Here is a 17,223-nt window from a genome sequence, read left to right on the forward strand (position 1 = left end):
TCACCTTGTGAATATTCAAATGTGCTGTGAACTTGTGAACATTGGAATGTGCTGTGAACGTGTAATGTATTGCATTCGTGTTTTCGCATTCAAACTATTTTTTTTTTTTCAAAAATGCATTCAAACTATTGTTAAGACGCTATTTGCTCCATATAATGCTTACTCTTCAAAAAAAAAAAAGTTACCTTGCAGTGTGCCAGTATTCAACAAATTCCTGGGCCCCCCTCTGGCCTAATAGGGCATGTTATTGAGCTCAAACGATAGACAGCATAGTCAAGATTCAAGTCATGAATTTTTGCTTCAGGTGTTGTAGTGTTGTTGTTATTTGCATTTCTTTCCTTCTAATGAACTTATATCCATTTTCTCTTCCATGGATATGCTGTTTCACTAACAATGGAATTTGTATTGAGCTAGTCAAATGTTCAAAAATGTCAAAACATGTATAAATACCTTATAATGATATTGACATGTGTATCTATTCTTTTCCAGTGCATCTAAATTAGGGTCCAACGATGTTCTATGACTGCAACAAATTTGTTGATTGTTGCGAAGCATCTCTAAGTGGAGTGTCAAACTAACCCAAAAATAACTTTGAAAGAACAGAATTAGCGGTTTAGTTTTCCAAGTATTCAGAGTTCAGACTATAGAGTCCATGAGCCTGGACAGCATTCTGCATGGGAAGGGGGAGAGGACGATATCCTGATACAGCATGCTTGAGCTCAACTCATAGACAGCATAGTCAACATTCAAGTCATAAATCATATCTTCATTGTACTAAAATAGCATATTCAGTTAATCAACAACAGTGGACCATAAGTAAGTAACATATCTTCAAGGTAACCAACTACAGCAAAGCCACACAGCATTATACATGAAACATTTACCATTTTTTGTCTTAAAGGGGATCGTTCATTCCACCGCAAAATATACAACAACAGTTACAAATGCTTGCCCAACAACAGGTCCTGAAAAGAGGGAAACATTTGCAACATTTCAGTGCCCTGCTCTAACCAATTTCGTTTACATATTGTACAAAATCACTAATTTGTAATAGTACCTAATCAAGTTTTTAGTTTGCTCTCTTTGAGTTTGTGGAGCTTGTGATCTTTAATATATACTGCATACTTTGCAATTAACAAGTTGATGATAAGAATCAAGGCAAGTTTGCTTACATCAATCACTCTCGTTGCCATCGCTGCCCCCGCCTGTCCGACGGAGGCCGTCGCGCGCAGTAGCCAGAGATGGGTCAAGGGACGCGGCGGTCTTGAAGGACCTCCTGGCTTCGGCAGTGAGGCCCTTCCTCTCGTAGCACTCACCAAGTAGAGCATGAGCGCGGGGGTTCTCGGGGCTAAGGCGGACTGCCTCGGCCAGATCCGCGGCGGCCTGGTCGAGGCGGCGGCGGCGGTTGAGCGCTAGCGCGAGCTCGGCGCGCTTGGCGAGAGCGTCCCCGCGCTCCCGCGGCTCAAGGGAGCGCGCGAGCGGCGGCGCGAGGGCGGCGTCGAGGGTGCGCAGCGCGGGGAGGCGGTGGCCCTGGAGGTCGAGGGCGAGGGCCTTGAGGATCAGCGGCGCGGCGTCGCGGGGGTCGAGCGCGATGGCGCGGTCCGCCTCTGCGACGGCCGCGCGGGCAAGCGGGCCCGGCGGCTTGGGCGCGGCGGCACGCGCGCGGGCGAGGAGCTGGGCGCCCAGCGCGAAGTGCCGGCGCGACTGCGCGGCGGAGGAGCCGCCGGCCCTGCGTCGGAGGCGGTGAGCAACGCGACGGGGGAGGGAGTGCAGGGCGACGAGCATGCCCGCGGCGAGGATGAAGAGGAGGCCCTGGACGACGGCCTCCGGCCAGCTAGCGGCGGCGCCCAAGGTCAGGACTGACATGGCTCGGTGTAGGGTGCGGCTCGAGACTTCGTCAGAAGGTTGGAAACAAGTACTCCGACGAACAAACCTAGCAAAAGTTAAACAAACAAGAAACGAAAGAGTTTGGGAGCATTTGAACACATTATGAAAGAGTTTGGGAGTAATTTCATACAGTTCTTCAAAAAAAAATCCATACAGAAGTCTACCATGCGTCCAGGACGACCTACTGCGTGTGCTTTAACACTGGAGCAGACTGACAATGTTCCACTATCAAGTCAGCCAATGTCAGCCAACTTGTGAGTAAGGATAGCTTAACTAAAATTTTGGCAATATTTTGGTCAGGCAATTTTGTGCATAATCCAAACATATCTTTAATATTGATGGCTGTTTTTGATCCATCAGTACTGCCTTTGGAGTCTCCAATTATGGGTATGTTGCGGGTGATGGTGGAAACTGACTCACTCAACCATGGGGAGCCTATGGCACGATCCTAAATACTCTCTCGTTAGCCAAAAACTAGGCAATTGGATGCTTGGGTTTTCTCAAAATCTTGGTCCACATGCGCGTCAAAGCAGTCTAGGGCAGGCCCAGCTGCTACGCATGAATTGGTCATTTCCACAAATGCAGGCCCCGTGGAGCGCATAGTGAGGCTTCCCATGCACGTGTGGGAAAGCAGCGCGAGGCGCCGTGTCGGTTCGTGTCACGGGCAACAAATTCCCCCACCACCTTCTTCCTCCTCTCATTCTCTCTCTATCTCTCTCTCTCTCTCTCTCTCTCTCTCTCTCTCTCTCTCGTCTCACTCCCTTCCCCCAAACTCGTCGGCGGTTCCTCTGCCAGCGACGAGGCGTAGATCGACGGCGGAGGTTGTCTACCATCTCCGCTTCTTTGTCGCCTCCGTTGCTTCGACTTCGACCGCGCATCATCGTCTCCGAGCAAGAACCCCTACACCGCCTCAACTTCGACCTTTGGCAGCTCGGCAATTGCGGTAAGCCTTCCAAAATCCCTCACCGCCCCTTGATTACCATAGATCTACATTATCTGGTTTGGAGACGCGCGATTGATGACATGCATATCATATCTGCTAGGGTTAGGGCTCCATCGGACTACTATTCCGGGGTTTATTCCCTTTCTGCCATTCGTATTGTTCTCTACGTGCCTCGTTTTCTAAGATATATGTGCAATTGCTTATTGGTTCAGTAGACCTTGTAGTTCAATTGTCAACTAGATCTGTTCAGAAATTCAGATTCATGCTTCTGCCGATGATTTGAACTATGAAAGTGCGTAGAACATTGGGGTATTTGAAAGGATCTTATGCCGCACCTAGAGGGGGTGTGAATAGGTGCTACCCAATTTTTAGTTCTTTTTCAATTAAGGCTTGATGCAAAGATAAATTCTCTAGATATGCAACTATGTGAATTTCGCTAGATGACAAGTTATACAACTAAGCAAGATATAGCTAGGCAAGATATAATAATACAATAAAGGATAGAGGTAACCGAGAGTGGAGCACACAGAGACACAAGGGATGATTCCCGTAGTTCCTTCCTTTTGAGGGAAAGTATGTCTACGTTGGAGGGGTGTGGTTGTCACAAAGGCCTAACCAACACCACACAGGCATCACCTTGTTCTCCGGTGAGCAATGCTACAAAGACCTAGCTCACTTGTCCACTAAGGGATTTCCTTGAGGCGGAAACCGGGCCTTTACAAGGTTCTTGGGGCACACATTCACAACTGATTTGGAGGCTCCCAATAGCTGTAACAACAACAAGATCAATTCAAGTAACAACAACTAGGGTTTCCAAAAGGAACACTAGCAAAGGGGCCCTCAAGCAAATTAAGGGGAAATGCAAATCGCTTTGGTGAAGATGTAGATTGGGGTTTTCTCCTTCGATTCTCCAAAGATCAAGAGCTTTGATGTTTGGAGGAGGAGATCAGTTGATTTTGGTGGCTCAGCTTGAGTGGATGAACTTAGAGAGAGTGAGCAACCTGAGCTTAGGGAAGAAGGGGGTATTTAACCCCCCCCCCCCCCTAATCGAGTCGTTGCTGAAAAGTGAGGCCGAATATTCTAGCCTAAGTAAGGGCCGGATATTCCGGCCTAAGTAATGGCCGGATATTCCGGTCCCCCCGTAATATCCGGTGCAATGGAAAATATCCGGCCAAATTTCTAGGCCAGATTTTCAGGGGCCGGATATTTGCAAATATCTGGCTTGGGGCAACTTTGCTCCTTTTTTTCCTTGATTTTCAACATGAATTCGATCAAGGATTAACTCTGACCATTTCAACACACATCAATGTATCACACATGTTGTCATCAAACACACAAAACCATAAAGTTGGAGAGATGTTCTTTCAATCCCCCCTTTGTGGTGTTTGATGACAACATACAGATTTGCAATAAAATCACTAGTATGAACCATCATGTTGACAAAAGATGGAGGCACTCCCCCCTACATGTGTGCATATAAGTAATTTGCATTTGAATACAAATTCAGCACACATAGGTACTAGAGGCCTCGAAACATAAGCTAGGGAACATGAACAACAACATAAGACATAATCACATATAGTTGAGACATTGAGATAGAGATCATACCATTACGGTGATATAGAATGCTGAATACCATATGTCACACACCATATAATAATTCATAGTCTCAACATATAGAATATAGAATACCGAAATCCATGTCTCACAAACCATACTACAAGCCCATAAAATAGTTCAACATAACCAACATAATGAAACACAAATGTTCAGCAAATAAAAGGGACACAAGCTATCAAAGAGTGGTAGAAGCATATGCTTGTGCCCGCCCATGCAAATCCCGGAGAATCCCTAAATAGAACTACTTCTCCCCCTTTGGCATCAAAACGCCAAAAAGGTAAATGAGCGATGCTACACGCCCCAAGGAAATCACTCCGAGCCCGTCTGTCACAACCCACTTTTCACAACATGCATATTTTCTAGTCTTGAAAATTTGGAACCAACAAAAACTTTTTATTTTTGTTGCTATGTGTGTGCATAGGGTAGTATGTTGCTTAAGGAAGTTCTTAACTTGTATATTTGGGAGTAGCTACCCACTAAAAACCCTAGTACCAAAATTTTGAGACCACCTTGAACCATTAGGGTTTCCCCTTCCACTTGATATCTCTCCCTCTCAAATTTGTTTCTCTGAATCCAAACCCTAATGAACCCTAACCCTAGTCTCCAAAATTCTCCAAGTTGAGGGGGAACACTCCCCTCTCTTATTTTTGGGTGAGACACCACCACCAAGGGTAACACCATCACCACCACCATCACACCACCCTTCTCTCTCTTTCTCTACAATTATTATGCTTTGCACTTTTTCAAAATTTTGGTACATGCAAGTCCCTTGCATGCACCCTCTCTCTTGATCCCTGCCTCTTGATACGTCCAAAACGTATCTACTTTCCCGAACACTTTTGCTATTGTTTTGCCTCTAATTTGTGTATTTTGGATGCAACTAACACGGACTAACGCTGTTTTCAGCAGAACTGTTCTGGTGTCTCGTTTTTGTGCAGAAATCCAACTTTCAGGAAAAACCTCGGGATTTTGACGAAAGGCCCTATTTTCCCGGACATCGACGGAGCCGGAAGGACAATTCAAGTGGAGGCCCCGGGGCCCCACACCATAAGGCGGCGCGGCCTAGGGGGCCGCGCGGCCCTATGGTGTGGCCCCTCGGCTGGCCTCCGACGCCCTCCTTCGGACTACTTATTCGCCTCGACCTAAAAACGCACGGAGAGAAGTCGAAGTCGCCAGAAACCCTCCAGAACGCCGCCACATCGCGAAACTCCGTCTCTGGAGCCAGAAGTCTCCGTTCTGGCACTCCGCCCGGGACGGGGAATTGGAGGAGATCATCACCGCCATCACCGCCAACGCCTCTCCATCAACCAGCCATGTTTCCCCCATCCATGTGTGAGTAATTCCCCGCTGTAGGCCGAAGGGGATGGTAGGGATTGGATGAGATTGGTCATGTAATAGCATAAGATTGTTAGGGCATAGTGCCTAGTGTCCGTAGATGTTACTTTTATGATATTGTTGCAACTTGTTATGTTTAATGCTTGTCACTAGGGCCCGAGTGCCATGATCTCAGATCTGAACATGTTATTATCATCATGATATTCATTGTTTATGGTCTTACCTGCAAGTTGTATACACATGTCGCTGTCCGGAACCAATGGCCCCGAAGTGACAGAAATCGGGACAACCGGAGGGAATGGTAGCGATGTGAGGATCACATGTGTTCACGGAGTGTTAATGCTTTGCTCCGGTACTCTATTAAAAGGAGTACCTTAATATCCGAGTAGTTTCCCTTGAGGCCCGGCTGCCACCGGCTGGTAGGACAAAAGATGTTGTGCAAGTTTCTCATTGCGAGCACGCACGACTATAATTGGAACACATGCCTATTGATTGATTAGTACTTGGATACCGTTTTATTATTATCTCGCAAATGCCCTGCTATGATTGTTACATGAGTTTCTCTCATCCATGCAACGCCCGTTATCCGTCCCCGTGCCTACGGTATTTTAATTCTCGCTGTTTACTATAATCACTACTCGCTGTCTTTGTTACTCTGCTCGTTGTTATTTCACTATCGCTACTACTATAAAACTGTTACTACTGATAAACTCTTGCGAGCAAGTCTCGCTTCCAGTGTGCAGCTGAATTGACAACTCCGCTGTTAAGGCTTTCAAGTATTCTTTGTCTCCCCTTGTGTCGAATCAATAAATTGGGTTTTACTTCCCTCGAAGACTCGTTGCGATCCCCTATACTTGTGGGTCATCAAGACTATTTTCCGGCGCCGTTGCCGGGGAGCATAGCTTTATTTGGAAGTTCACTTGGATTGATATTGTTCGCTGCAAATTCTCCATCATGGGTAAAACTCGCGATACTAAGGTCGCCATATTACCATCCACTACAAGAAAAGGTACAACTCGAGTACCTCTGCTGCTCTTGATTCACCATCTCGTGATTGATAAACTTGTTTCACCGCCACATGCTTCAAATGCTGGTACTTCTGCTGAATCTGAAAACTCTCATGATATTGATAATATTTCTGCTGTGCTTGATGATAGTGGTTCATTGGGAACTTTTCTAGATACTACAATTGCTAGGTCTAGACAAATTGAAAGTGCTTGAAACTCCCGATGTTACTACACCTGTTAATTCACCCGAACTTGAATACTCTAGTGATGATCTTGATGAAGATTATGTGGAACTTGATGATGATTTTATTGAAAAATGCAATGCTACTAATGATGCAAGAAAAATTAAAAAGTTGCTTGCGGAACATACTCGTTAGATATAAACTGTCTCCCGATCCTAAATTTGCCACATCTCCTATAAACATTAGGGATAAAGATTATGATTTTTCTCTTGATCTATCTCATATAGCTATTGTTGAGAAAACACCCTTTTGTGGTACTCGAAAAAGAAAGTGCTCGTTGAACACATGACCGAGTTATCTACTCGAGTAGCTTGTTTTCCGATGATGTTAAGAAGCGTACTTACTTTGTTGCTAAAATCTTTCCATTCTCATTAAAGGATGACGCTAAAACCTGGTATAATAGTTTGCCACCTAGCTCTATTAAAAGTCCAAAAGAATTGCTTGCTGTTTTCTTCCGGAAATACTTTCCTGCTAGTGCTCAACATGCTGCTTTGCAGAGAGTTTATAATTTTGATCAAGGAGATGGAGAGAAATTGCCCGAGGCTTGGGCGAGATTTTGCTCTCTTATTAGAGCTCGCTCGACCATGATTTAGAAAAGCATGATTTACTTGATATATTTTATAGTGGACTAACCATTGAGTCTAGGGCATACCTGGATAGTTGTGCTGGTTGTGTTTTCGGAAAAGAACTCCGGACGAAGTCGAAGAATTATTGGCTAAAATAGGCCGGAATTATGATGATTGGACTACGCTCGAACCAACTCCAACGCCAATAGTGAAGAAGAGGGGTTTAATTAAATTGAATGATGAAGATATGAGGGAAGCCAAGAAGTCTCTCAAGGAGAAAGGTATTAAATCCGAAGATGTGAAGAATCTACCTCCTATAGAAGATATATGTGAGATAATTCCCCCTTCATCCATGATTGAGGTAAATTCCCTTCAACGCTTTACTAGGGAAGATATTCCGTATTCAAAACCTCCTGCGCAATGCTTAGATGAGTTTGATAATTATATTGTTAAGCAAGAAAATTTTAATATGAGAGTAGAGAATCATCTAATGGAAAATTCTCAAGCTATTAGTGAATTGCATGATATTGTGGAGAGAACCTCCAATGATGTTAAGATGCTTGTTAAACATTTTCATATGGTTCAAACTCAAATTGATCAACTCACTAAAGTGCAAAGTGACTTGCTAGGAAATAATTCTAAAGAAAAACATGCTTATGAAGTAACAACTAGAGGTGGTGTCTCCACCCAGGATCCTCTATATCCTGAAGGGCATCCCAAAAGAATTGAACAAGATTCTCAACGCATTGAACCTAGAGCTCCATCTAGGAAAAAGAAAAAGAAACATAAGAATGTTGTAGAATCCTCTGAACCCGTTAATGATCCTAATAGTATTTCTATTTCGATGCTTGAAACTGAAAGTGGTAATGAACATGATAAAGATAATGATAAGAATGATACTCCCGATAAAGAAGAGGTTGAAAAGGAACCTCGAAAAGCATGCTAAAAATAAAAAGTATACTAAAGAAGATTTTATTGCTGAGAAACATGGTAATGAAAGAGAACCTTGGGTGCAAAAGCAAATGCCTTTTCCTGCTAAGAAACTAAAATCAAAGGAAGAAGAACACTATAATAAATTTTGTGATTGGATGAAACCTTTATTCTTGCAAATCCCTTTGACTGATGCTATTAAATTGCCTCCTTATTCAAAGTATATGAAATATATTGTTACTAACAAAAGGAAAATCCCCAATGAGGAAATTTCCACTATGCTTGCTAATTACTCTTTCAATGGCAAAGTTCCAAAGAAGTTGGGCGACACAGGTATACCTACTATTCCTTGTTCTATTAAGAATAATTAAGTTAAAACTGCTCTATGTGACTTGGGAGCCGGTGTTAGTGTTATGCCTTTTTCTCTATACAAGAGACTTTACTTAGATAAGTTGATACCTACTGATATATCTTTGCAAATGGCTGATAAATCTACTCGCTATTCCTGTTGGTATATGTGAGGATGTTCCTGTTCAAGTTACTAATAACCGCTTGATATTAACTCGATTTTGTTGTGTTGGAAATGCCTCGAAGATGATAATATGTCTATTATTCTTGGGAGACCTTTTCTTAACACCGCGGGGGCTGTTATTGATTGCAATAAAGGAGAGGTTACTTTCAATGTTGATGATAAGGAACACACCGTCTATTTCCCCAAGAGGATTGAGAAAGCGTGTGGAGTTAATACTATTTCTAATGTGAGAACTATCAAAGTGGGAACTATTGATTGTCCTATATATGAGCCTAAAGAAGAATATCAAACTCTTATGATTGGATCCATATCAATACAATTCAAGGTAACATGATTGATTTGAGGTTTATTTCTTCATATGCTATATAAAATTTATTTGGTGGCAAGACTTGATGAACCTTGTTAACAAATACATCTTATATGCATAGAGGAGGTAAACAACATCTCTTTCTTCCTCCACTTGCTTTAGTTGCTGTAGCATTTTTAATTTGCAAAGTTTCTTAGTTGATTTGAGATTTCAAAAATTTTCCTGGCCGTAATAATAAACTTAATACCCAGAAATGTGCATTTTTCAAAGTTTTCAAAAATTCGCGAAAATTATACCGTTGGTCCTATTTTTTGACGAGGCACCTGGGAGCACCAGAGGATGACCTGTGGGGCACCACAGGGTGCCACACCACAGGCCGGCGCGGCCAAGGAGGTGGGCGCGCCACCCTGTGGTGTGGCCCCCTCCTTGCCCCACTACTTCATCTCTTTCTCCCAGCATCTTCTCTCTCCCGAAAAAACTCGAACCAACTTTCTCTCACTCGCGTTTTTGCTTAAGAGCTCAGGATTTTTCGATCTCTTTGCTCAGCCCAGATTTCTGTTTGAAATTTGGCACATTTGCTCTCGGTATGTGACTCCTTCGATTATCCAAATAGAATTTTGTTTGGTTGAGTATATCTTGAATATTTTGCTGCTGTAGGTAACATGTTTAGTGAGCTTGCATGCTTGTTCTAAGTGGTAGAAACTAGTTTTGGTGCATGATTAGTACTCTAGCAAGTTCCTATGGTAGTTTCCTTCAATTATATGTCACCAAATCAAGTTTTATATTGTTTGTTGAAAATTTCAGAAAATGAAGAAGTTCAAATTTGGAGAATTGTTCAAGAAAGGAACAACCAGCACCGGGAGGCCTTCTAGGACCGCCACCCAAATTAGGCGGTCATACAATGAGGACATCATCGCGCCTAGCTTCGCGCCCGAAGAGGACAATGGGGCTCCTAATGCTTCATCCTTCCCATGTTATGATTTTCTGACAAATGCAGGGATATTGGATGATTTCTTCACCCTTGTCAGCAGGGCGGGGTTAGCCACCTACGTTGGAGATGAAAGGGAGCAATACTACATGCTCACCAAAATTTTCGTCGAGAGCTTCAAGTTCCAAAACACGCAATATAATCCGACAGTTGCATTCAAGATCTATGGTACTCCTGTTACTATGGATTTGGAAGAATTTTGTCGTGCATTGGATATTGCCCTCGTAGGTACAGCGAGGAGAATTGATGACAACCCTCGGGACTTGTTGGAGCTCTATCGAGGGATCACCAATGATGATCTGTCGCACCATTCAGCGGGGCAAGATAAGGAACATTCAACTCCCCGCCATTAAATATTTTGCATATTACATTGCTACTAGCATACTTGGTAGGGAGAATACTAGCAATATTTCTAGTTACCATCTTGCTTTCTTGAATATTGCACTTACTGGACGGACGTCTTATCATCTTGGGTCTCTTATTGCTCGCCGCCTGTCTACCGGGGGACCTATTTTTGGAGGAACTATTGCACTTGCGCATTTTAACACATTTAGAGCTTCCTATTGATCCTAATGATGTGCCATTAACCCCTAGGAGGCTTGATATCATTGCTATGAAAATCCATCATTTTGTTACCACCGAGTCCACTTTAGATAATATGGTCTATAGAATGTCTGTTTGTTGACGGGGATGAGAAAAAAATCCCTCTTCCCCAGCTAGGTTTGTTCGGTATTGACAGGCAACCATGGTCGCGCACTAAGGAGGAGGTGGATGAACATATGAAGATACAAGATTTCCACCAGCAGCATGACTCCGAGGACGCCGAGCCCTCCTACGACTACACCGTCACGTATCCGGGCGCTTCTTCTAGCACATACCCGGAATATGATCCATCTTCGTCGTACCACGGAGATACTACCTCATGGTCTCGATGGGATTGAACTCCACTTAGGCCAAAAGCCTAAGCTTGGGGGAAGGTATACCGACATCACTCATTCTTTGCATATTATGGTTGCTGGATACTTGTATATACTTGTTTAGTTTGTTTGAGTGGTTTTCTAATGAGAGGAAGATGATATTTGGGGAAGTGCTGCCTGAAAACAGATTCTGGGCTGTTACCGTAAAAATTCGTGCGCACAGCCAGAACAGTATTTTGCGAAGCCAATTTTTGTGCATGTTCCCCAGGTTGTTATCTAACTTTCATTAGTTGAACACTTTTCGACCTGAGCAACGTAAGATTTTTGTAAAAATTTATTTCTGTACTGCTGTCAAGTTTTGGCAGATTTCTGCCATCTCGTTTTTCTGTGTTTCTTTTAGTTTGCTATTTCTTGCTTTCACTTTGTTTCTTTCCCAAAACACAAAAAGACCAAAAATATTTCTGTTGTTTCTCTTCACCATTTGTTTATCTTGGTTTCTTGCATTTGTTTCGCTTTATTTGCTATTGCTAGTTCGTTATAAGAAAACCCAAAAAGATTTTGCTTTGTTTGCTTGTTTCCTTTTGTTCTTATTCTCAAATTCGAAAACACCAAAAATATTTGCTGTTCTTCTTTGGTTTGTAAAGTTCATTATGAGTTCAATGGTCTTCGGTGGCTGGAGCGTGATTTTCATTTCATATTATCCAAGCTACACAAGTGAAAAGGCAATAATGACGATCTACGACAATCTGATTGTGGTGAGAGGCTGGTATGAACTCTATTTGTTTTCATTTTTGTACATATACTCATCCATGTGAGCATGCTTAGTTGGTTCATGTGAGGTATATGTTATTTAAGAAAGTCTAGTAGTTCATGATCTCCCATGATTAGCTCCAATTTATTAATATGAGTAGCATGTCATGGATGTTTGCTTGCATTGTTTTATTCATAAGTAAGTATGGCATTGTGGTATCCTCCTCTGAATAATTCATTTATATCGACTTGGCACATGCTCACGCATGCATATGACCGAACAAGAGTCAATTAAGCCTCAATGATTTACATTGCTTCAGAGTTCTTGTATCACTTTTATGCCTCAGTTAATTTATTTTGCCGCAAGCATGATTATGACGAGTTCTTGCTCTCTTGATTTGTCGATCCCTAGTCTTTTGCTAGCCTTCACTTGTACTCGAGCGGGAACGCTGCTCGTGCCTCCAAACACATGAAAACCAAGTTATTCCAGAGTGTCCACCATAAATACCTATGCATGGCATTTCAAACCATTCCAAGTAAATTCTCATGCGCTACCATTAAAACCTTCAAAATGCTTCTTAATTTGTGTTAATGTCTCATAGCTCATGAGGAAGTATGTGGTGTTTAGCTTTCAACCTTGTCATTTACTTTTGACGGACTCTCATATGGACTAGTGGCACATCCGCTTATCCAATAATTTTGCAAAAAGAGCTGGCAATGGGATTCCCAGTCCCGAATTAATTAACTTAAATAGACACTCCTCCATGGTTTGTGATTGTTGGACGGCACCCGAAGGATTCGGTTAGCCATGGCTTGTGTAAGCAAAGGTTGGGGGGAGTGTCATCATCATAATAAAACTAAATTAAAAAGGCACTCCTTCATGGTATGTGATTGTTGGCAGGCACCCGAGGATTCGGTTAGCCATGGTTTGTGTAAGAAAGGTTGGAAGGAGTGCCACATAAAAATGCAAATAATTCATGGGAGCCGCTCTTGAAAGTCCGGTTGGCGAGGTAGTTGGTGTACCCATTACCATTCGTTGACAACAACAAACACCTCTCAAAACAATTTTACTCCTGATTTACAAATGAAAAGCTCTAGCGCATGTTAATCCATGCTTTCCTCTGCGAAGGGTCAATCTTTTACTTTTATGTTGTGTCTCCATCCTTTCTTTGAGCACTTTCTTGAGAGTGCAACTGTCATTCTTAGTATAATATGCTTGTCTCAAAATATGATTGATTGTGGTATAACTTTGATGCTTTTATCTTTGACAATCACTACTTCTAGTCTTTGTATGAACTCCAGAGGTGCCCGGGCATTTATGTTTTGCCGATCAAATACAGGCAAGCGAGATACCACTTTATCATACTCTCTTATGAACATTGCAATCCTGCTTATATACATGATTCATGATGCTTATTATTAATTGTTGGTACCTCTTCATGATTGACATAGCTGTTAGATGATCTTATTTGCATGTATATTATTATGAACTGCTTAAGTATTAGCCATATCATGAGAATATATACATCATATGAACAAATCTGTTCGTGAAAGTTCTTTTATCACTCAGTTGTTAACTGAATTGCTTGAGGACAAGCAATAAGCTAAGCTTGGGGGGAGTTGATACGTCCAAAACGTATCTACTTTCCCGAACACTTTTGCTATTGTTTTGCCTCTAATTTGTGTATTTTGGATGCAACTAACACGGACTAACGCCGTTTTCAGCAGAAGCTGTTCGGTGTCTCGTTTTTGTGCGAAATCCAACTTTCGGGAAAAACCTCGGGATTTTGACGAAAGGCCCTATTTTCCCGAATGCGACGGAGCCGGAAGGACAATTCAAGTGGAGGCCCGAGGGCCCCACACCATAAGGCGGCGCGGCCTAGGGGGCCCGCGCGGCCCTATGGTGTGGCCCCCTCGGCTGGCCTCCGACGCCCTCCTTCGGACTACTTATTCGCCTCGACCTAAAACGCACGGAGAGAAGTCGAAGTCGCCGAAACCCTCCGAACGCCGCCACATCGCGAAACTCCGTCTCGGGAGCCAGAAGTCTCCGTTCTGGCACTCCGCCGGGACGGGGAATTGGAGGAGATCATCACCGCCATCACCGCCAACGCCTCTCCATCAACCAGCCATGTTTCCCCCATCCATGTGTGAGTAATTCCCCCGCTATAGGCCGAAGGGGATGGTAGGGATTGGATGAGATTGGTCATGTAATAGCATAAGATTGTTAGGGCATAGTGCCTAGTGTCCGTAGATGTTACTTTTATGATATTGTTGCAACTTGTTATGCTTAATGCTTGTCACTAGGGCCTGAGTGCCATGATCTCAGATCTGAACATGTTATTATTTCATCATGATATTCATTGTTTATGGTCTTACATGCAAGTTGTATACACATGTCGCTGTCCGGAACCAATGGCCCCGAAGTGACGAAATCGGGACAACCGGAGGGAATGGTAGCGATGTGAGGATCACATGTGTTCACGGAGTGTTAATGCTTTGCTCCGGTACTCTATTAAAAGGAGTACCTTAATATCCAGTAGTTTCCCTTGAGGCCCGGCTGCCACCGGCTGGTAGGACAAAAGATGTTGTGCAAGTTTCTCATTGCGAGCACGCACGACTATAATTGGAACTCATGCCTATTGATTGATTAGTACTTGGATACCGTTTTATTATTATCTCGCAAATGCCCTGCTATGATTGTTACATGAGTTTCTCTCATCCATGCAACGCCCGTTATCCGTCCCCGTGCCTACGATATTTTAATTCTCGCTGTTTACTATAATCACTACTGCTTGTCTTTGTTACTCTGCTCGCTGTTATTTCACTACTGCTACTACTATAAAACTGTTACTACTGATAAACTCTTGCGAGCAAGTCTGTTTCCAGGTGCAACTCCGCTGTTAAGGCTTTCAAGTATTCTTTGTCTCCCCTTGTGTCGAATCAATAAATTGGGTTTTACTTCCCTCGAAGACTGTTGCGATCCCCTATACTTGTGGGTCATCACCTCTCTCTTTCTTTCCCTCTCTTTTCTTTCTTCTTCCAGGGACGAAACCCTGTGAGGGGTGATACGTCTCAAACGTATCTATAATTTCTTATGTTCCATGTTACTTTTATGATGATACTCACATGTTTTATACACATTATATGTCATTATTATGCATTTTCCGGCACTAACCTATTGACGAGATGCCGAAGAGCCGATTGTTGTTTTACTGTTGTTTTTGGTTTCAGAAATCCTACAAAGGAAATATTCTCGGAATTGGACGAAATCAACGCCCAGGGTCTTATTTTTCCACGAAGCTTCCAGAAGACCGAAAGGATTACGAAGTGGGGCGACGAGGCGCCGCCACGCCAGGGCCCGCGCCGCCCTGTTGTATGGGGCCCTCGTGTCGCCCCTAAACCTACCCTTCCGCCTACTTAAAGCCTTCGTTGCGAAAACCCCAGTACCGAGAGCCACGATACGGAAAACCTTCCAGAGACGCCGCCGCCGCCAATCCCATCTCGGGGGATTCAGGAGATCGCCTCCGGCACCCTGCCGGAGAGGGGAATCATCTCCCGGAGGTCTCTTCATCACCATGATCGCCTCTGGATCAATGTGTGAGTAGTTCACCCTTGTACTATGGGTCCATAGCAGTAGCTAGATGGTTGTCTTCTCCTCATTGTGCTATCATGTTGGATCTTGTGAGCTGCCTATCATGATCAAGATCATCTATTTGTAATGCTACATGTTGTGTTTGTTGGGATCCGATGAATATTGAATACTATGTCAAGTTGATTATCAATCTATCATATATGTTGTTTATGTTCTTGCATGCTCTCCGTTGCTAGTAGAGGCTCGGCCAAGTTGATACTTGTGACTCCAAGAGGGAGTATTTATGCTCGATAGTGGGTTCATGCCTCCATTGAATGCAGGACGATGTGATGAAAGTTCTAAGGTTGTGGATGTGTTGTTGCCACTAGGGATAAAACATCGATGCTTTGTTTAAGGATATTTGTGTTGATTACATTACGCACCATACTTAATGCAATTGTCCGTTGTTTGCAACTTAATACTTGGAAGGGGTTCGGATGATAACTCTGAAGGTGGACTTTTTAGGCATAGATGCATGCTTGGATAGCGGTCTATGTACTTTGTCGTAATGCCCCGATTAAATCTCATAGTACTCATCATGATATATGTATGTGCATTGTTATGCCTTCTTTATTTGTCAATTGGCCAAGCTGTAATTTGTTCACCCAACATGCCATTTATCTTATGGGAGAGACACCACTAGTGAACTGTGGACCCCGGTCCATTCTTTACATCTGAAATACAATCTACTGCAATACTTGTTCTTTACTGTTCTTCGCAAACAATCATCATCATCCACACTATACATATAATTCTTTGTTTACAGCAAGCCGGTGAGATTGACAACCTCACTGTTACGTTGGGGCAAAGTACTTTGATTGTGTTGTGCAGGTTCCACGTTGGCGCCGGAATCCCTGGTGTTGCGCCGCACTACACTCCGCCACCAACAACCTTCACGTGTTCCTTGACTCCTACTGGTTCGATAACCTTGGTTTCTTACTGAGGGAAAACTTGCTGCTGTACGCATCACACCTTCCTCCTGGGGTTACCAACGGACGTGTGTCTTGCACGCTATCAAGCTCTTTTTATGGCGCCGTTGCCGGGGAGATCAAGACACGCTGCAAGGGGAGTCTCCCACATCCAATCTCTTTACTTCGCTTTTGTCTTGCTTTACTTTATTTACTGCTTTGTTTGCTCTCTATATCAAAAACACAAAAAAAAATTAGTTGCTAGATTTACTTTATTTACTGTCTTGTTTGCATTCTCTATATTAAAAACACAAAAAAATTAGTTACTTGCATTTACCTTTTGTTTATTTCATCATGTTTCCTCCTAAATACACTCTAAAAGACATACCGGTAGGACGAGGGTCTATCATTGGAAGAGATAATATAGAAGCATTTTTCACCCATGTTAGTATGGATGAAGATTTTGAAGATACACCCTTGGTAAAAGTTGCTCCTACTTACGAGAGTGTTACTTGCTCGTTTAATACACATGTTGGAAACTAGATTTGTTAATCTCAATCCTATAATTCAACATATATTTCTTACACTCTCTGATATGGAAATGGGAGAAAAGAGAAATTTTGTTTTAGATGTCCTTCTTAGAGAATTTGGTGATATACC

The 17,223-nt window shown here is 43.0% G+C and overlaps 1 protein-coding gene across 1 annotated transcript; it reads right to left on the reverse strand.

The window, feature by feature from the left end:
• Nucleotides 1-745: 745 nt before the first annotated feature.
• On the reverse strand, nucleotides 746-2,040 carry LOC124686729. Its single transcript, XM_047220629.1, has 2 exons — nucleotides 1,173-2,040; nucleotides 746-965 (listed from the first exon to the last, which is right to left on the reverse strand). Exon 1 carries the CDS (start codon nucleotides 1,864-1,866, stop codon nucleotides 1,174-1,176), a length of 693 nt encoding a protein of 230 aa, XP_047076585.1. The 5' UTR covers nucleotides 1,867-2,040; the 3' UTR covers nucleotides 746-965; nucleotide 1,173.
• Nucleotides 2,041-17,223: the final 15,183 nt, after the last annotated feature.

Source organism: Lolium rigidum, chromosome 2, assembly GCF_022539505.1.
Source record: "Lolium rigidum isolate FL_2022 chromosome 2, APGP_CSIRO_Lrig_0.1, whole genome shotgun sequence".
Classification (NCBI taxonomy): domain Eukaryota; kingdom Viridiplantae; phylum Streptophyta; class Magnoliopsida; order Poales; family Poaceae; genus Lolium; species Lolium rigidum.